This window comes from Danio rerio, chromosome 14 (genome assembly GCF_052040795.2).
Source record: "Danio rerio strain M-AB ecotype USA chromosome 14, GRCz13ab, whole genome shotgun sequence".
Lineage (NCBI taxonomy): Eukaryota > Metazoa > Chordata > Actinopteri > Cypriniformes > Danionidae > Danio > Danio rerio.
Genome location: NC_141034.1, coordinates 36,462,501 through 36,485,250, shown reverse-complemented (window position 1 = coordinate 36,485,250; position 22,750 = coordinate 36,462,501). Strand labels below are relative to the sequence as shown.

Genomic DNA, 22,750 nt, shown 5'->3' with positions numbered 1-22,750 from the left:
AGTACATCTATACATTATACTTTACTTTGCCTCAAGCAATCGTTTGAACTGCTTTACAGTGAATGCTGGCTCAAGAGCAGTTAGTGCTGTCTTTCTGTTGCTCCTGATTGCTGGTGTTCTTGTTATATGTCCACTCTTGTTTCTCCTTAAAATTGATCCTGTATGTGGAACTTTTTCTCCACATGAGTCATATACTGTAGGTGTGACAAACGTATTTTTCAGGCCCCAGAACACTTATACATTTTTCATATATATATAGTCGAATAATGGAAATGAGTTATTAAAACTATTATGTTTAGAAGTATGTTGAAAAATCTTCTTTCCATTAAATATATAATGTAGTGAAATATATAATAAAATAATGAATTCTTGACTGATTAGTAAAATATCTGAAAACTGATTGGATGATGAACGCAGGGAAAGAATTGAATGCTGAAGAAAGAGCTTCTGATAAACATTTGCTTTCTCACATGTAACTTTATAAGAAATGCAACTCCTTCAGAGAGCATCCACTAAACCATCATACTGGAATAAAAACTAGAAAGTTAAGCTTGCAGTTAAACAGTTTTTTTCACATAATTAAAGCATAATTCACCCAAACTGTTTATAAGTGCTTCTTCAAGTGGTTTCAAACCATTGTGGTTTTCTTTATTCTGTTGAACACAAAATAAGATATTTTGAAGAAAGCTGAAACCTGTAACTATTGGTATCCATAGTAGAATAAATCAAATACTATGGATCTTTTGTGTTCAGCAGAAGATTGTCAAATGGGCTTAGAACAAGTGAAAGGAGATTAAATGAAGACAAATTAGGAAATTACCAGCAGTTGCCACATTAACACAGATAACTTTGAACAATCTAAAGGCGTTCTCTGATTATGATCAGTGTTTTTACAATGTTCTTTAAATTTCTTATTAGTTTTTTATATTGCCCTTCAGGATAAATGTATGTTACCCCTGAAACCATTGATCATGCCACTGGTTTTCCTCATAAGGGTTTATGACATCGCACTTAGCCTTTTCCAGCAGGTTTGTGTTTAGAGCTGGTGGGGTCAGTTCTAGGTGCCCTCTGATTATCTGTTAGTCACCAGCTACATGTGCGTTTGCCCTGTGCGTCACAGTGAGGCATCAGGTGGTCTGTGTGCTGGTAAATGGAGTGATGTGATGGGTGACGGGGCGATGAAGAAGGGTGTGAGATGATGACTCTGTTACAACCTCATGCGTGTCTTTCAGGGTGCATGAGGTGTTGCTGGATGAGAACATGCAAACATTTTCTGCAAGCATTAGTATATAAAATACTAAAAGTGTCTTTATCAGTGTTTTTGTTTTATATACTGTAGTAAGCTTTTAGTAAGCTGATTAAATTTTTTTTAGTATTTTAACTAATATAAATTGAGCTATAAACAGTAGAGATCAGTCATATGATCAGCAAGAGCTTCTACACTTTCCTTTCCCCCCTCCTCTGCTGTTGCATGTTGACTGCTGGAAAATTTTCGTTTCGATGTTAAGTAGAGAATAAAAGAGGTTTAGTGGTGTAAAGTAAAGCTCGATTTCACCTCTCCCGGAGCTCCAGAATGACACAGCGATAAAAATTAAATCCATTTCCTCAAGGCTGTGCAAGAACATCCCCAGAGACCAAAAAAGTAGTCTTGACTCAGTTACACATGATATTTAAAGTGCTGGTATTTTAAGCGCAGGCTCCCTCAGGGCTGCTGGAGCAGCTGATGGTGATGTTCACATCCTCGTTTCCATCAGACGCTTAACTGGCATTTCGTGCAGAATGAGAGTGATCGAAATTACTTCTGACTTCGACTCATTTGAATGGTATAAACTGAGACAGTCCACCTCTAAATCTGCCTCTCTGCTTAAGGTTAGACACTGCAGGCAACAGAGTTGTGAGATTCTATGTCTTTTGACTTTTCATTAAGTGTTTTTTTTTTCAGTCTAATGACAAGACAACATCCAAAAAATATATAAAATATATATATTTTTAATATATATATATAGGAAACATTTATAATATTTTGGAACAGAAAACATGTCTGGCTAAATAATTGAAATAAATAATTGACCTCTGCTATCTTTATCAGTTTTCACAAAAACACTAATTTCTTTACAAAACCTAAAAAACACATAAAAAACCCTACATATACCTTAGGAATGATATAACAGAAAAATCTTTTACAAACCACGGTAAACTTTGAAGCTGTTTATTGTCCCATGCCTAATCTGTAGATGTAAAATATAATACATATTTTTTTCTTCCACTTAGCCATGAATCTTAATTTCAGAACTACTTACCTATCATACTTATATTCATATCTGTATGTTCAGTAGGCCTTTTAAAGAGATTTCTGCTGCATCCCAAATTGCATACTTATGCACTATTCTACGCCATTTTGTGGTATAAATTATGTAAGTAGTGTGTTCACACTGAAAACTCTAAAAATAATAAGTGCACTTTAATAACCCGGATGATGCACTCATTCAGCCGCTAAAATTAAGTGTGTAATGATGGACACTTCACGCACTCAACGACTGCAGGTTTGCTCACGTAACGGAAGGGGCGGAGCTATCTGGCGCACATGTTAAATAACTATTTATTTTAAAAGGTGAAAGCAAAATTCTCCTATGAGAGTGATTATAGCGCCTCCCGATGGTGAATGCAGCAGTACTCGCGGCAGGTATTATTTGATAATTCGGTCGTTTATTTCAATGATTTGGCAACCGTCAAACGTCATCAGGGAAACGGTTTGAATTTCCGCTTAGTAAGAAAACATTAGTGTACCATTTGGGACGACACAACATACATATACTATCCAGTTGAGTGTGTAAGTGCATAAGTACATAGTGCATGAGTGCATAGTGTATAGTGTGCCATTTGGGACGCAGCTACTCTCATACATAGTTTAGAAAATGAGAAAAAAATCTATTTTTAGAACTAATATTATTATTAGAATTATTAGGAGATTTAAAATGACAACCAAAATAATAATAATTTTTTTTTAAATAATATTTTTGTTAGAAATGTATGCAAATTATAGCATTCTAAATTTAAAAATACTATTTTGCATATTTAAACCAACATAGGCTCATCCTGAAACATAGCCCTACATACATTTCTGGAGATCACGAATTATGTAGCAAGAAGTATGTATGGCTGTATTTCTGCACTGTCTTGCCTTAAACTTTCTGACCTCAATCTGCCGCTAGCTCTCGGCCTAAATGTGCGAAGCACAGCCGGCTCATAATTCAGAGCTGTTGATCACGTCAGTCCCGTCCTTGAAGCCTTTGTGCTTTGAGGCCGCTGTAAATTAAATGTTCTGATCTTTGACATGCAGTGCAACTGTAACCCATGTTCACTTCTGGGCCATTATGGATTACGCCATCACCAATCATTTAGGTTCTGACTTTTATTGCCTCCCTTGATTAAGGGTCATTTTGCATCCGACTCAGGACACACGATACCTTCAACTCAGGGGCAAGGTGATGTAAACAGTGGAAGGTTGTGCACTCTGTATCATTAAATCCTTTCTGTGGAGTGTCAGCTATGGGCTTTCAGCACCATGGACAGCGGCGTTCATCATTTCCCATCAGGCCACAGGCTGACAGCTCATTTTAAAAGCCCAGCTGATAGTGAAGGTGGAGCTACGACAGGCTGCTGCTTATCCATCAGGCTTCATGCCAGACATTTTTTTTTTCACAGTTTGGCACGTTGTGTTTCTGTCATAAAGTACTCTTTTAGTACAGTCCGGCCCTAAATATGCCCCTCATTTTAATTGAGGTTTATAGGGCTACTGTTAACACTACTATTAATAATCATGGATGGACCTTCAGAATGCTTTGGAGAAAAAAGGAGATTGTGTTTTAGAGGCAATAAGAGTCTGTTTGTTCTCCCTTAGGTATTGTAAATAAAAAAGGAAAGCAGTGTGACTGAGAATCTGGCAACTTATTATTATAGTAATTTTTACAAATACTTATAAATACTTTTTAATGCATTTAAACAAAACAGTTTTATAAAACAGTAAATCTATTAAAATAAGAGTTTGATCATCTACAGTGGCATCTTTAGGAATAGAAAGATATGTTCAATTCAAACATTCATTCATTTTCTTGTCAGCGTAGTCCCATTATTAATCCGGAGTCGCCACAGCAGAATGAACCGCCAACTTATCCAGCAAGTTTTTGCGCAGCGGATGCCCTTCCAGCCACAACCCATCTCTGGGAAACATCGACACACACGTCCACACACACACTCATACACTACGGACAATTTAGCCTACCCAATTCACCTGTACCGCATGTCTTTGGACTGTGGGGGAAACCGGAGCACCCGGAGGAAACCCACGCGAAGGCAGGGAGAACATGCAAACTCCACAAAGAAATGCCAACTGATCCAAGGTTCGAACCAGTGACCTAGCGACTTTCTTGCTGTGAGGAAACAGCACTTCCTACTGCGCCACTGCCTTGCCCTCAATTCAAACAAGTAATTGCAAAAAAAAAAAAAAAAGACAAACTTCTAAATTTTTTTGTTGATTTTCTTGATTTTCTCTGTTTATTAGAGTTGTATTTAACATATTATTCAACATATTACAGTTTTTACCTACTGCTTATACACACTTTCAAAATTGTGTCACATTTTTTCAAAACTCTACACATACATGTAACTCTCAAAACTGCACACACAAAAAGCAAAATGCCTCATCTCTCCTTCAAAATGTAACCCTGCATTTAAAATACCAAACACGGCAAACATGGCAAACACTTCTTTCATCTTACTAAATGTTTGGATATAACGCTGTTGTTCTAAATTTAAAGCTCTGCTCTTGCATGCGCTTATAGTGTATCTACATTTCAGTACGAGGTTCTAGAATGAAAGTAATCTGCTGAGAAGGGGAACAGCTACACTGTAAAACACCAATGACATGTAGAAACTGAAAATATATAATAGGCCAAACATTACTGGTGTATACAGTTGCATGCAACAAAACCATAAACTGACTGTATGTAAAAACAATTTATGTAAACAAAAGTATATTCTTTAGAATACAGCAAAGAACACAAAAGTGTGTGTTTAGGGTTTCAGGGGAAAAGCGTCCATTGCCTAGAAAAGCGTAAAAACACCAAAAACCAAGACAGCTCATTGTTCTGTCACCTCTGACTTATTTATCGGTCTGTACTACACTAGAGCAGTTATCAGTAAAGAAATTAGTGTTACCACATTTAAGGAGTGTGTGATCTGATGAAAAAGTGTGGCATTTTGCTTGGTTGTGTTTGGAAAAGGAAAGAAAGTAGCTTCCTGTTAGATATTTGTGTAGGGAATTTTGTGTAGAGTTTTACTTTTGCTTCTGTAGCTTCTAGTTTTGGAGATTTACTGTGTAGTTTTGCATTTTGAGTGAAAGGTTTAAGAAATTGTTTGGCATGAATAGATTTTGTGTGTACGCAGTTGGAAAAAACTGTCATTTGAGTGTGTTAATGACTGGACTGTGATATTTTTTGTTAGATTTGTTGCACTTTTGGCATTGGTACTGACTAATCTTATATGCACAAATATTATTGTAAAGCATCCTGTAGAAAATATTCATTTTAAAAGAGAGATCTTTGAGGGGTATATACAGTATATAAACCACTATACAATACAAACAATAATCAAATTAAATAATGTACGGAATCAGCAAAATATATAAAACTGTGCTTGTGGTTTTTGGATATTTTATGCAAATATCCGACATATTGTCTCTTTAATGATGCATAATGACATTATATTTGTATTGTGTCAGTCAGCTTTCAATATAATGCTTCTTTATGTTTCTTTTCAGTAGTTTTGACTGCAACATCACTAAACTAGAAAGTAATGTTGACAATCACAAAGTCACCATACTCTTATTTTACAAAAATCCACATGACTGACTTCCCTCACCAAAAGAAAATCTAGAGTTAGACTTCAGTCTTTAGTATAATTCATTTTCACAGCTTAAAATAGAACGTGGCTGTCAAAGCACCTGCACCTCAGACCAAAGTAAATTGGTCCCCAAGTGTTCCTGTATGTACTTAAACCCGTGAAATCCAGAGATGACAGCCCTTCCCTTAACCACCATTCATGTTTTTGTCTTTAATAACATGTCTGAACGAGAGAGAGAGAGAGAGAGAGAGAGAGAGAGAGAGAGAGGGGTGAGCTGGAGTTTTAATACCTCCGCTGTTAAACACTCTGGCAGTAGTTGTGTTTGGCCTCAAATCATGACAATGGAAAAACGGCGTGCTATAAAACTGCAGCCTGAACTTTATTAGTACATTTCATCTCTGGCAAGTCTGTGCAAGCACCAGGAAATGAAAAGCGTCTATAAAATTCTCACAGTATGTGCCTGAATGAGTACAGTGAGCGTCAACCTGCACTGTTTTGACAAGTTCATAGGTCAAGGTCTAATAATATCAGTATTACTATAATTACTGTCGGAGTGGAAAGATATTTTTCTCCATTCAAGTGCTGTAATCTGTAATGTATCAGTAGTAACTGTAGAATCCTAACCTAAAATCCTAAAAGGCCAAATATATAGCTTCTGCAGATAACTGAGTGGTATATCGAGTTTATACACTCACCGGCCACTTTATTAGGTACACTATAACTTACTAGTACTGGTTAAGACCCCTTTTTGCCTTGAGAACTGCCATAATAAACTATGGCATAGATTCAACAAGGTACAGGAAATATTCCTCATAGATTTTGGTCCATATTGACATAATAACATCATGCAGATTTGTGAGCTGCACATCCAAAATGAAGAATCTCCCATTCCACCTTGTCCCAAAGGTGCTTCATTGGATTGAGATTTGGTGAATGTGGAGGCCAGTTGAGTACAGCTGAACTCCAGGAGCAGGGATACAGCATTATGTTCACTAGATCACGGGTGTTAAATCCAGTTTCTGGAGGGCCGCAGCTCTGCAGTTTAGTTCCAACCCTGTTTCAACAAAGTGAAGCCATGGTTACACTGGACTTTTCGCACCATAGACTTCCATTCATACGCATGCGACTGCGGCAGACAGGAAACACAAGATCATGCAACAAGTTTCGCATTTCGCTGCATTTGAAAGTTCAAGCTTGGTGAACAATAGAAGATCAAAGCGTGACCTCTCTACAGAATTGTAAAATATGGACCCACTTTTTAAAATGTCTTATCATCTTGTTTTATCCTGCCACTTTTTTGTAGCGCCGTACAACAGAATTTTACATGCTCAAACTCTAGTGTGACCGCAGCTTTACATGTAGGTTTTAAACAACCCTAAAGGACTTTAATCAGGGTTAACACTAAACTGTGCAGAGCCGTGGCCCTCTAAAAACTGAGTTTGACACCTGTGTACAGGATTTTTTTCATAACTCTTAATATAAAGATTTTTTTGTTGGACAATATTTGGAAGAATGTTCAAACAAGTACAATAAATACAGATAAAATACCTAAAGTAGATACACCTTAAATCAAAATTATTAGCCCTTCTCTATTTTTTCTTTTTTAAATATTTCCTAAATGTTTAACGGGGCAAGGAATGTTTCCTCTAATATTTTTTATTCTGGAAAAAATCTTAGTTGTGATTTGTTAAGCTAAAATAAAAGATAAAATAATAATAATAATAATAATAATAAAAAACATTTTAAGGTCAATATTATATGCCCCCTTAAGCAATATTTTATTTTCATTGTCTACAGAACAAACCATCATTATGCAATGACTTGCCTAATTACCCTAGCATGCCAAGTTGACCCAATTACTTAAGCCTTTAAATTGCACTTTTAAGCTGAATACTAGTAAACATCTAGTAAAATATGATGTACTATCCTTATGTTAAAGATGAAAGAAATCTTTAAAAATTGTATAAATATTATGATTAGAAATATAATGACAAAGTCTTCTCTCTGTTTGACAGAAATCGGGGGAAAAGTATACAGGGGGCTTATAATTTAGCAGGACTAATAATGTTGACTGTATACCATACACTGTAATTTAGCCAAAAATACATACAGTATATATGTTAGCCAAATACTAGTGTCACATTTCAGACATATAAAACTAAATTGCTCTTCATGATTATGTTTATCTGTACAGTATTTTACCAGTGTGTATATGAGGCTTCGCAGTAGAAAGCTCCCAGCAAACACAGCTCAACTGTCAGCGAGAAACTGCAGTTTGGGGTCTTGATAGGAACTCAAACATTCCATCTAGTAAAAGCACTGTCAAACATTATTCTTGTTTTACCTCTCTTTCTTTCTGTCGCTGCATATTTTTGCTAGTGTTCAAACTTTGCCATGCACTTTTCGAAGTGAATCTGAGTTTTTTTTCTTGTAACTTGTCACATGTGATTCCACACCCTCAGCCTGCCTGATGCAGTAGCCACGCCCCAAACTATTGCTATTGGTTTAGCTGTAAACTGATTGACAGATTTTAGCACACCACATACAGTAAGAGGCTCAATATTTTCACTTTGAGGAAATAAACCCATAAATAGCTTACTTTATGAAAAGCCAAAAATCCTCACCTTAAAGGTCTTATTTTGTCATTTTTTGGGCAAACTGTAGTTAATGCATTACGAGTGCTCATTCAGGATATAAATGATATTGATCAGAGCTCTCTACAAATGATTTTGTTATCGTGTTTTTATCATAAAAGAGAGTGCAGACACATTAGCTCATTATCAGTACTGGAACAATGACAGCTGTTCATAAATGCACGTTGTATGTAAATAATTGCCCATATTAAAGTGCTTCCTCTGTGCATGTGTGATGCAGATAATGCCTGTGCTGGAAGATCATGCATGCTTTCACAGGATTGAGTATCTCTCGTACTGAAGAAATCAGTTTAGAAAAAAACGTGATGCATCGCAGTAAGTTTGCATGATGCTCTGTCCATAGACACACTGTTCTTTACCCTGGTCATCAACCTCTGAAATATGTGATTTCAGTAGATAAGTGCCAAATGAGCTCCAAATCCCCTGCCTGCCCTGACTTTTGCCACATTATCCCAGATCCCAATGCTTAACTAACTGCTGCTGTATTGTTTCCACCATTGTGATGTACTGTGTATTAGGGCTGGGCGATATCTTATTTTATTTTATTTTATTTTATTTTATTTTATTTTATTTTATTTTATTTTATCTCTTGTATTAAAATAGATTGAATCTTTTTAATGTCAATAATAAAATAATGAATAAATATTTGAATTAAGTTAAAATAATTGACACACGTTTCTATATTTGTTTAACTTTATGAACAGGAAATATTTATAATTAATAATTTACATTAATATTCACCAGTACATATCATACAGACAAAAAGACAGGAACTATTTACCTCTACTCATTTTTACCACATATTTTTTATACATAAAAAATTCACAAATATATATATATATTTGTGAATTTACATTCAACGTAAATATAAATAAAACAGAAATACATTCATAAAACATTAGGCATTGAATTGTTTTATTAAATTTTAAATTTCAATTAATTTTATTTGATATCTATTTCATCTATTAAAATTTTAGTCACTGTTAAGTAAATAATGGGTTGTGTCAAAAAATAGTGAAATACTTCATTTTATTTTATTTTGTTTATTTTATTTTATTTTATTTTAGTTTTGTATTTTTATCTTATTTTGTTTTATTTTATTGTATTTTTGGTAGTTTTTTGTTTTATTTTATTAATTTGATTTATTTTATTTTATTTATATTAAAATATTATTATTTTATTTTTAGTAAAAAACTATTAAAATGACCCTGATTTTCACATTAGTCAAAAATTGATCAAATCAACCTTTGTAATCATTTATTATATCGCCTAGTCCTATTATGTATTAAGCTTTTCTTTGTCTCTTTCATTCTTCTTTTCTTCTCTTTCTATACATCAATGTGTTCTATATGTACTGCTAATCTTATTGTTATTGTTGATACTTATTATTATAACTTATTGTTGTCATTTGTACTTTGTCTCTTTTCTTTGCGTGTTTTCTCATTGTGTTCAATAAGTTATGTTGCTTTGAGCGCTATCTCCCTTTCTAACCCTGCGTTCATTTTGTTGTGGCTCGACCACAGTCCAGGATGACGCTGCCCCAGGTACCCAGGAGTACATTATGTTGCGGCAGGACTCCATCCATTCTGCGGATATAAGGGGTAAAGGCTCCCCTTTTCGTGCTAAGTGTCACGAAATCTTCTGCTGCCCGCTGAAGCAAGTCGTCCTCAAAGAGAACTCAGAGCCCGAAGGTTTGTGTGCAACACATCCATGTTTTTTCTTTACCTTGCTAATACTTTTGTATCTTTTGCTAAGTTTAAGTTTCATTTGAACTTACTTTTGTTTTAAAAGCTTTTGGTTTGTGAATCTTCTGTTTGTGAGCTGTATGTGTGTCTTGCAGAAACAGCTTGAAGCGTGTAATGTTGAATGTTGTGAGGATACACTCCTCCTTTTCTGTGTGTGTTTCCTAAATGTGGACTTCTGCTGTTTATCACCAGTGATTACTTCAAAGATCACTGATGATGTCATTGAATCTGGTATAAGGCTCAGCATTTGCATTCCAGGACATAGATCAGGGATCTACACTTAAAAAAAAAAAAAAAAAAAAAAAAAAAAAATATATATATATATATATATATATATATATATATATATATATATATATATATATATATATATATATATATATATATATATATAAATGAATGGATCAATCAATCAATCAATCAATCAATCAGTCAGTCATTCAGGAGGACATTAATATTTAGATGAGCAATTCAAGCATTATGAATGAGACATTTGCAGTAAAAATTCGCAACATAAATCCACAAAGAAATTTGTTAAGCTTTGAATTAGATGCCATTTTTAAAAATAAGTAATTATTATTTGTTGTCTACACTGTAATAAATTCCTAGAATTTCACAAACTGTAATTTTTCATTTCATTGGGGTCATTTAACAGGATTTAACTGTAAATTTTGTTTGTTCAGAATTTAGGGGAAAAAGAAATTAAGGCAGGCATCAAATTACTGTAAAATGGTTATATCTTTTGCACGATAATTATAGGAATTCAAACACTATTCATATTTTATTCAACTTAGAAATTAATACACATTAACTTTTGTGCTAGAACAGGCTATTTGTTGATATTTAGAAATTTTACAGAATTATTGTTATTATGAAGTACCTCATCGTAATTTACTGTGAATTTGCATAAAGGACCTTACTGTGAAAGCAATGCAATTATTAGCCAGTAAATTACTGTAAATTTAAGTTAAAATTATTTACAGCGCATATGCTATCATTTTTTAAATACAATGTCTAAAAACAAGTAAAATTTCATATTGACCTATTAACATTTTGAGCAAATAAATGTTGTAAATCATTAGTCTTTAACCCTCCTCCCACTGTTCTGCAAAGTGTATTTTCATCCTTTCATCCTTAAACACACCCGCTTGTGTTTTTACAAATGATCCTAACAGTCTTCATTAGCTTCTTCAGGTTTGCTTTATCTTTACTGGATTTTGGGCCTTCAGGAGCAGGGTTGAAGAACCAGGTTCTAAATGATAAAAGTATTATTGAAAGACACATTATCAAATATAGCCTCTAAAATAGAGCACAAATAAATTGTAAAGGTAAATACAAAAGCAATAATAATTTTAAAGATGTATTTTAGTAAAGTACAATAATAAAATAAAATATGAAATTGCTTGATAAAAAAATGTATAACAAAATTATAGCTTAATTCTAGATAATTTGATCTCAAGTCAGTAGTGTTGTTTTAGTGTCACATGACACCAAATGACTTTGTACATTGACTAGTTTTTGAGTTATATAGTTGTTTTCTTTGAATGTTTGAGACTGACAATTTATTAGCCATTATAGAAAAATGCTCAAATACAGTAAAAACAAAAACGGTAAATAGTAGTAAAAACTGTACAACCCAGACTGGAAATGATAAAGCCAGTATATTTAGTAGAATGTTAAACACCAGTTTTATGTGCAGAATAACAAGCTGTTTTATGTACAGTAGCTAAAAATAACTGAAAGTGGATGACAACATAAGCCAGACACGTTAAGTTTACAAATGGCTGCACCTGCTCTTACATGAAGAAGCATGGGTATTGCAGCCCCTTTATAAATAACCTTTTATTCCAAGCGAGCGAATGAGTAAACGATGATGAAGATTCACAAACATTTAAACTCCTCTCCTCAATAAGCTCCTCTTCTTTGAAATCTCTTACTTTTTTAATTTAAAGGGATAGTTCACCCAAAAAATGAAAATGTACTCACCATTGTTAACATCCATAGTAGGAAGAAATTCGATAAAATTACCAGTTTCCAACATTCTTCAAATTATCTTTTTATGTTTAACTGAATAAATATATAAAAACAGGTTTGGAAGAAGAAGAGAAGATTAAACTAGGATAGAATTACATTTTTAGGTGAACTATCACTTTAAATGAGATGCTTCCCTCCCCCACGTTAGGTCCACATGTTTTTACGGTAGATGAATATCTGTTAAATCGCTGCCCATCTGCTTCACAAGCGATAGTGTGTCTGCTTTCAGAAGGGCTGGTCCGAACCCTCTGTCTCTTTGTCTTCCTTTCCCATTTATCTGGCTTTTTCTGTCAGGTGCATGAGGATGCTGATGTCTGCTAATGGTGGATTGTACACACGGGGTTAATGCGGTCCTGCATGCAGCTGAATGCTCTGTTGTCTTGGATTGTTTTGGAAATCTTGTAGAGTGCTAAGAAGTGATTTGAAAAAGTGCTTTTCCTTTCAGACTCTCAGATCTCAGGGTAAGCCATCAGCAGTCACCTCAAGCCTAAATAAATGAAGTTAAACTCACACAAGCCGCTGCGCTGGACGACATATGAATTGTTCACGCTTCGCTGGGATGAGGCAGTAGATTGATGGATGATTTAGTTGTCATAGATACAGTGCCTTTACTGCTGACAAACATGTGCCTAATCAATTATTCAGTAATGGTTCATATTCACGGTCATTACTACCTCATTCCGGCACAATATATAGAGTTGTTGAGGAGAGTGAGTCGGACGCAGGGGATCTTTTCTGTGGTAAATTTATATCTGTCTGGATCCTGCTGCAAACAAGAGCACATGGGTGAAAAAGAGAAGGAGGGGAAGGCTTATAAAGAGGCAGACTGGAGGACTGCAGATCTATTATTCAGTCTGACTGAAGCTCTGCTTGGACGTGACTGAATTTGCTAAGAAACTCATGGGCTTCTTCTGAAATGTGTTTATGATCACTGTGCTGTCCAGGGTGAGTGGGGTAGTTGACCTCGAAATGAGAATTCATCTTTTATGCATTCTTATGTCGTTCTTGGTATTTTTCTTCCTCAGAGAATCACAGGAGGAGATGTTTTGCAGAAAGTTAACACTGCTCTTTTCCATTCAATAAGTGAGACTGTCAGCCTGTCTGCAACAATTTTAACCTGCACATGTTTTCAAATGTTTGGTCTCTCATTATGATTACATGATAACTTTTATACACACTTTACACCAGTGGGTTAAAAGTTTTTTGACCTTAAAAAGTCTTAAATGTAATAAAATATTGTGTTGAAGGTCTTAAATCTTTTTTAACAGTCGCCACAGCGGAATAAACCGCGAACTTATCCAGCAAGTTTTTACGCAGCGAATGCCCTTCCAGCCGCAACCCATCCCTGGGAAACATCCACACACACATTCACACACACACACTATGGACAATTTAGCCAACCCAATTCACCTGTACCGCATGTCTTTGGACTGTGGGGGAAACCGGAGCACCTGGAGGAAACTCACGCGAAGGCAGGGAGAACATGCAAACTCCACACAGAAACGCCAACTGAGCTGAGGTTCGAACCAGCAACCCAGCGACCTTCTTGCAGTGAGTCGACAGCACTACCTACTGCGCCACTGCCTGGCCCTATATTATATTATATTATATTATATTATATTATATTATATTATATTATATTATATTATATTATATTATATTATATTATATTATATTATATTATATTATATTATATTATTCATTTTCTTTTCGGCTTAGTCCCTTTATTAATCAGGGGTCACCACAGCGGAATGAACTGCAAACTTATTCGGCATATATTTTACACATGCCCTTCTAGCCACAAGCCAACACTGGGCAAAACCCATACACTTTCACAAACATACACTATGGCCAATTTAATCAATTCAATTCGCCAATAGTGGAGGAAACCCACGCGAACACGGGGAGAACATGCAAACTCCACACAGAAAAGCCAACTGATCCAGTCGGGGCTCGAACCAGCGACCTTATTGCTGTAAGGCATTATTATATTATATTATATTACATTATATTATATTATATTATATTATATTATATTATATTATATTATATTATATTATATTGTATTATATTATATTATATTATATTATATTATATTATATTATATTATATATTATGCTCTCTATTATTATTATCTCTATTTATAGTAAAATGTTTCCCAAAAGGCAATTTCTCAGTCATATTTAATCAACAACTCAGAACAGGTTGTACTTTTTGCATTTATCCTTGAAAGGATACACTCAAACCCCAGGACACTCTAACATTTGTTATTTAAAGGCCAAAACTTTTTTTATATCCCAAGGTGTCGTCTCTGGAAACTATATATTACACTGTGGGTGTGGATATGAAAAATTAGTTTCAATAATATCCCAGCTAGTTTTCAAGTTTCTGAAAAAAGTCTCTTATGCTCATGATAGCTGAATTTGATCAATAATACAGTAAAAAAAGACAAAAATATATATATATTTTGAGTTTTTTAAGCTATTTGTTTATTGATTTAATAATTTATTTATTTAAATTTTACAGTCCCGGGTTGCGGCTGGATAGGCATCTGCCACATAAAAGCATACGTCAGAGTAATTATCGGTTCATTCTGCTGTGGAGATCCCTGATACAGTAAATCAGAGTATTTATTTATTTGAAAAAAAAATAGTTTTATTGTTTTTATTATTTTTTTTATAATATTTTATTTATTTATGTATTATTACTATTATGTTTGTTTTGATACTACTACTACTACTATTACTACTACTACTACTAATAATAAAAAAATAAAATAATAATAATAATTATTATTATTATTATTATTATTATTAGCATAGTTGATATTCTAAATTCTCTGAACCATCTGAAATATTATGACTTTTTTTCCTTTTTCCTGATCAGTCATGTAAAGTAGCTTTGACACAATCTACAGTACGTTGTATAAAGCTCTATACTAATAAAGGTGACTTTACTTAACCACTAAATTCTGCTTTACATTAAATACACAATAAATCAAGACCTTAACCAGGTGACACATTTCTATGATGACACATACAGTATATCATGTCATCCAGCACTATCAGCCACCATTATCCACTTTAACAAGTGTTGTGGTGTCATCTATACAGCACATATAACATTACTGCAGTCATAAATCACAGTTACGTCTATAGCCCTGCTTTACAGAATTAGAAATGATATCCAGCTTGCTCATTCCACAAAGCGTGTGGATCAGTAAAGCGCTTGGCACCTTCAGCCACTCTGCCACCTGTGTAAACGCCATGGCTGTGCCCGATGAGCTCTGAAATAACATTACGACTGACCCTCACTTCTCATTTCAACACTGTTATGGCTAATGGCGCAGAGTCAAGCTGGACTCCAGTAATGCCGTTTCTGCTTGTTTGTTTCCTCGTTTTGTTGCATCATGCTCACGGGATCCGGCTGGGGCTGTTTATGCAAATGTTTGCGCAAACAAGAGAAAAGCATGAATAAGTCATGGTTATGATAATGGATGTGAGCTGAGGGAATTCAGATGGTGAAGAAGCATCATGCACTTTCCTTGCATGGGGTTTTTAAGAGTGTTTATTTTTAGGAAATGGTTTTGTGCTCACGTTTACAGAGAGTATTGCTGTGTTTCTTACCTGGATTCAGATGTGAAAAAGCTAAGTGAGATTGTGCTGCTGATTGGACTGGTCGTTCAGATACTGCCATCATCTTGCTCCAGGACAGACAGACAGTGTTTTAAGTGCTGGGAAATGCCAGAGGTGTGATTGAGGGGATCTAGTATACACTACGATGTCATCTTAGCTCTGAAACAGTGATGTCATATTTAGGCATGGGACGATAACCGTTTTCAAGGTAAACTGTGGTTTGGAAAAGTCAACATTTTCTGTTATATCGTTCCCACAGTATATGTAAGATTTTTTTTTTTTTTGGGGACAACAGTATCTCCAGCAGAAAAGATATCCAAAGATGCCGTTTAGAATTGTAAAGAAATCTGTGTTTTTGAAACTAATGAAGACAGCATTTTGTCATCATCACATGACGTACCCGCTTCACTCCCATTTATGAATTCCCTCATGTTGCATCATGGGATAGTGTAGCATCTATCAGACGCACACTTTAGAATCTTGTCGAAATTAGTAGGTCACCTGGGTACTTCTTGCATACTGTTTTTCCAATTCCTTGAATTCGTACATACAACTCGTCTCGCATGCTGTTTTTAGTGTTCTATATAGGATGGAAGTATGTGATTTCAGACACAGCCACTGTGTTCAAAGCGGAAAAGTTGTTGTTTTTTACCCAGACATTTAAAAATAACATATTTTAAAGCAGTAATCACAATACCATGAAACCATGATATTTTTATCCAAGGTTATCATAGCGTTACAATCTTAGCAATCTGGCCCATGACTTGTCATATTATATATATATACAGTGTGGGAAAAGTATTCAACGCATTATGTTTTTCTTGGGAATGGTAGTTCTAAAGGAGCTGTTGACATGGAATTGAATCAGATTTTGGTAAATTTGGTTTCTTCTTTTTTAAATATTTCCCAAATTATGTTTAAGAGAGCAAGAAAATTTTAATAGTTTGTCTGATAATATTTTTTCTTCTGGAGAAAGTCTTATTTGTTTTATTTCGACTAGAAAAAAAAGTAGTATTCATTTTTTAAATTCCATTTTTAGGACAAAATTATTAGCCCCTTTAAGCAATTTTTTTTTTTCCGATAATCTACAGAACAAACCATTGTTATACAATAACTTGACTTTAAAGCCTTTAAATGTCACTTTAAGCTGTATAGAAGTGTCTTGAAAAATATCTAGTCAAATATTATTAACTGTCATCATGGCAAAGATATAAAAATAAATCATAAATCAGTATATAAATAAATATATTTATATATTATATAAATAAATTTGCCTTATCTGTTAATTTGATGATTATTTACTATTACTATTTTGGAACTATTATCTGTTTTTATTATCTATTGATTTTTACCGACAGTCCATATTTAGCATGGTGTTAGACAAGACAAATGTGTTTAGGTGTTTATTAGATGTCTATTAACACTTGAACTACCGAGAAAGTCATTTATGGTAGATCGTTTTGAAATTTTGTCATTTAAAACTTCAAAATTAAATAAATAATGATAACACTCTGACCTTTCCTGAAGGTGTGTATATTTCATTTTTATTTTGACTTAGTCCCATGTTCAGGGGTGGCCACTCTGGAATGAACCGCCAACTATTCCAGCATATGTTTTACACTGAATAGACGGGTGATGCCCCTGTTTTTGTTGAAAAGTTGACTGGGAAATGGCTGGAAATTTTTCTTCACAGTTTAACTTTATACTGTAAAGTTTGTTTACAGTAATAGAAAACTGTCACATCACTTTGTCAGATATAAAAAGAGGCTGCCTTGCTCAAACACCAATCTGCAGCTTTAATCAGCGCTGGCCACCGTGAGTGAAAATATTTGCTGTGTCAGAGTGGAAATCAATATGTGAAAACACTACAGCTCCATTTCATATACGTTTGTGCTCTTGGCACTGTATAGATGGGCGATGCCCCTGTTTTTGTTAAGAAGTTGGCTGGCAAATGGCTGGAAAGTTTTCTTCACAGTTTAACTTTATTCTGTACAGTTTGTTTACAGTAATAAAAAATGTCAAATCACTTTGTCAGATATGAAAAGAGGCTTTGATAAGACAATATCTGGCCACCTTGTATATATTTTCTTTGAACATTATTTTCTCCTGCAAAGTGAGGTACAGTAAAAACCTTCACAGTTGGTCTGGTAACTCATGCACAATTATAAGTTAAACTACAAAAAAGGTCAATATTTTTAGGGTAATGACTTTATAAAAATGGTGACAGATATTCAAAGCTCAACTCTAAAAAATCTTAATAAAAGCTTCATATGTAAATTAAGACAGTATTAAATTCAGCCATAGAATTCTATTGTTTCAGTGGTAAACACAAAAAAGCATGCTGGCTATAGTTTACTTGTTTCATTACACCATTATTAAACTGAACTGAATCAACACTGCAATACTTATTTCCCCCACTATATATATATATATATATATATATATATATATATATATATATATATATATATATATATATACACACACACACACAGTTGAAGTCAGAAATATTAGCCCCCCTCAATTATTAGACCGCTTGTTTCCCCCCCCCCCCACCCCCCCCCCCCATTTTCTGTTTAAGGAAGAGAAGATTTTTTTCAACACATTTCTAAACATAATAATTTTAATAACTCATTTCTAATAACTGACTTATTTTATATTTACCACGATGACTGTATATAATATTTTACTAGATATTTTTAAGACACTTCTATACAGCTTAAAGTGACATTTAAAGGCTTAACTAGGTTAATTAAGTTAACTAGACAGGTTAGGGGAATTAGGCAAGTTATTGTATAACAGTGGTTTGTTCTGTAGATTATCGTGAAAAAACATAGCTTAAAGGGGCTAATAATTTTGTCCCTGAAATGGTACAAAAAAAATTCAAAACTGCTTTTATTCTAGCCGAAATAAAACAAATAAGACTTTCACCAGAAGAAAAAATATTATCAGACATACTGTGAAAATGTCCTTGCTCTGTTAAATATCTTTTGGAAAATATTTAAAAAAGAAGAAAATTAAATAAAAAAAATCGAATATATATATATATATATATATATATATATATATATATATATATATATATATATATATATATATATATATATATATATATATTGATTCATTTTATTTTGTTAATGACTAATTTACAATTATACTTTTTCTCCTATATTCCCTACTTACTTTTTAGTGTCTCACTAAATATTACAAAATAATTACGCATTGTAAACATGACATATTAAGTGTCATTTCTGAACCAAAAAGCTCCTATCCTTCCCAACTGATTCCAGTGCAGCTTTTTAAACACAGCCCCTGCTCTCGTCTTTTAAACACTTGACACACTCACAGACCTCCTGGAGTAAAGATGAGTAAAACCTGCCAATCCATCTCTCACCTGCTGTTACTTTATTTGATTCAGTCAAATCCATGGCAGATTTTCTCTTAAAACTACAGTTGCCTTTGACTTACTCAGTCTGTGTCTGTGTGTACATTAGCTAAATGGCATTTAAACCAGTGCTGCGATTAACCTAAGAATACACATTTATTATAGATCTGACATATGTAAACGTAGCATGAGTCTGTGAATGGGAGGAAGCGAATGGCTCAGTCCTGCTGAACTCCCCCTCTTTTCCTTAAACACTCACGCAAACACATACACATGCTTGGTCTTTTCCTCTCGCCCACACCAGTGTTTTCCATATGCCTGTTTAGACGTGAGTCATCTCCCCACATGCTTTCACCTATTCTCCTCTTTCATCAACCTGTTTCACACCTCTTCAATCCCTCGCGCTCCTGGAGAGCCCAACGGAGAGGTGTACAGCAGGCAACATCTCTCCTCCACTGCCACGCTCAAACACCAATCTGCAGCTTTATTCAGCGCTGGCCACCGTGAGTGCAAATATTCGCTGTGTCAGAGTGGAAATCAATATGTGAACACACTACAGTTCTATTTCATATGCATTTGTGCTCTTGCCACTGAATAGACGGGTGATGCCCCTGTTTTTGTTGAAAAGTTGACTGGGAAATGGCTGGAAAGTTTTCTTTACAGTTTAACTTTATACTGTACAGTTTGTTTACAGTAATAAAAAATGTCAAATCACTTTGTCAGATATGAAAAGAGGCTTTGATAAGACAATATCTGGTGCTATTCTGTCACAGTAGTGTTGATTGAGTTTAATTATGTGTAATGAAACAAGTATACTATACCTAGCATGCTTTTTTGTGTTTAAACTGGAACTGCAGAATTCTATAACTACTTGAATGGCTGTAGCTTACTGAATTCATCATGTCATTTATATACAAAGCTTTTGTTAAGATTTAGAGTTAAGTCATGACCCTTAAAATGTACCCTAAAATGTACCCTAAAACTTTTTTTGTACTATAACTGATAATTGTGTACGAATGACCAGATCAGTTTATTCACAGCAGTTAAAATAATGTTTTGAAAGACATGTCCAAATTAAAGTTATAGCTGTGTCTCATTTTAAAGACTGCAACCTCTGAAGGTGAGTCCTTCAAAGTCCACACAAGCCGAACCGAGCATTTTGAAATGAGATGATATAGGTTACAGAGGACAGATCTCATCACCTAGCAACAATAACAGCTGCTGCTAATAAGCTGTAATAACATTTGTAAAGACTTTTTTTCTGTGATTTTAAAACTTATTTTCAATAAACTGAAGGCAAAGCAAGGTTTACAGAAGCTGGAAATATAATTCTTTGATCCATACATTTACACATAAAAATGTAAACTGCATGTAAAATCACTTTTTAGTAAGACATGTCATACTCTTTTTGTTTTTAACATGTGTTAGATATCCAAGTAAAATGAACCTAATTCATGTATTTAATCCAGAGTTTTCCTTAAAAAACATCCTGCTGTTATCAGCGTGCAATGAATCTTGGGATGTTCGAGGCTGCATTTGAAGGAGCCTTTACATTTTTTTTTTTTAAATGAGACAGCCTTAGTTGTGCCACCTATTTCGGAGGATGCAGCCTCTGAAATGAGACACAGCTTATGTTTCTGCTATCAGAAAGTAATGTTTTTGTTAGCAATAAATTGCTAAGAAACAAAGGCATTCAATGTACAGTATATTGTATTGAAGGCACTGGATAATTTAGCGAATGCTCCACCACATGTGTTCAATTTGACTGTTTTTGGTCATTCAAGGTAGAAATACTCAGAACTATTTTGTGTTTTGTAAATTTAATAAAATAATGTTAGAATGAAATATACATACATTTAGGAAAAGTTCAATAGTGCTATAGGTTATGGGTAGGCCCACACAGAATATGCACGCACAGAATTCTGCAGATTTTTAGCCCATCGTTGATTCTGTTTATTTACTTGTGTAAATGTGTGTAAATCTATATTTATTCTGTTTTTAAATTAATTTCAGTATAATTATTGACTAATATGAAAATGTTTATATGATTTATTTACAATACATTTTGTAAATTAATATCTTCTGTCTTTTAGTAGAGATATTATATAGAAGACTTGATTTGTTTACCAAATCAGATTAAAACAGATTAGACAGATTCATATGTGTAGTAATTGACTCTTGTCTATTGGATGACTAGTCTATTATTAGACTAATGTTATTGATAAGATTTTCAAAATCTTTCAAAAATGTCAAATTTAGCCTTGATTTAGCCTAAACATCCATTTAGACATCTAAATAACACAAAATTGCCTGGTGGGTTTTAAGCACCTCTACAGAAGAATTCATCAGGGGTCACCATAGCAAAATAAAACACCAACTTATCTAGCAAATGTTTTATGCAGCAGATGCTCTTCCAGCTGCAACCCAGTACTAGGAAACAACCATACACTCTCATTTGCACACATACACTATGGCCAATTTAACTTATTCAATTCACCTATAGCGCATGTTTTAGGACTTGTGGGGTAAACCAGGGCACACAAAGGAAACCCACATGAACACGGGGAGAACATGCAAACTCCACACAGAAATGCCAACTGACCCAGCTGGGACTCGAACCAGTGGCCTTCTTACTATGAGGCGACAGTGCTAACCACTAAGCCACCCTTTCACCTAAATTAAAAAAGAGTTTTAATTCAGTTCATGTTATTATGCTGTATGTTAGTTCACATACAGCCTTTCAAAGTAGGAACCCAAACTCTTTTGACTTAAACATATGAAGAAAAAAAATCTAAATTAGATCCGCCAATGTGGCAGAGCTCTTTTGGCCAATTGAGCAAACACAGTGTGATTTGTTTTCTGACTCCAGGCTCACAACTCAGATTTGTGCAGTGATATTATTCTAATATTTTGTTCCCTCCTCATTCTGCTTGATGATGGTCTGGGTGTTTTTTAAATGTGAAGAGTGGTGATAGTCGAACCCTAAGGCCTCATTCAGTGATATTGTTCTTGCCTTGGGCCAGTGGGACGCAGTAGAATAGCACAATTACATAAGACTCCAGAGTGTCTTCTCCCACAGGGCTTCTGGCGGGCCCAGGCCTTGTCGCCACTGATTTACACAGACACCCAATTTGGAGCATCAACTCCGGTGAAGAATCTGAGAGAGTTGAGCTGGACAGAAGAACTGGAAGATTGTCTGCCAGTGCTGCTCTCTCTGTCTCATTCATCAGCGTACATGATCCAGGCAGTTTGGGTTTAAGGCCAGGCGCTGCAGGCAAATAGGCTGTCAACTTTAAGCTTTTTGGCTTTTTGTAGTGTTTTTGTTTTTCAGTCTAATTGGAAGAAAACAAACAGAATAGACTTGTAAATGTTTCTTTTTTCACACGTTGTTATTTT

General features: G+C 34.5%; 1 protein-coding gene and 1 long non-coding RNA gene across 10 annotated transcripts in view; one reads left to right on the top strand and one right to left on the bottom strand.

Moving 5' to 3' along the window:
- The window catches only part of fgf13a (fibroblast growth factor 13a), a 224,527-nt gene that overhangs the window by 99,569 nt on the left and 102,208 nt on the right, over positions 1 to 22,750 (top strand). For 3 of the 9 annotated variants that reach the window (XM_087280427.1, XM_087280422.1, XM_087280421.1), the window contains exons 3-4: positions 8,776 to 8,870; positions 10,079 to 10,246. The exons of 3 other annotated variants lie outside the window; for them this stretch is intronic. In XM_087280427.1, coding sequence (XP_087136553.1) covers positions 8,798 to 8,870; positions 10,079 to 10,246 — 241 coding nt within the window. In that variant the 5' untranslated portion in view covers positions 8,776 to 8,797. The remainder of the gene's footprint in view (positions 1 to 8,775; positions 8,871 to 10,078; positions 10,247 to 22,750) is intronic. 3 more of the 9 variants (XM_087280425.1, XM_087280423.1, XM_087280424.1) reach the window with 1 other exon arrangement.
- On the bottom strand, positions 5,504 to 8,513 carry LOC147840840 (uncharacterized). Its single transcript, XR_015507709.1, has 2 exons — positions 6,796 to 8,513; positions 5,504 to 6,626 (listed from the first exon to the last, which is right to left on the bottom strand). It is a non-coding gene; the product is annotated as an uncharacterized LOC147840840 (long non-coding RNA).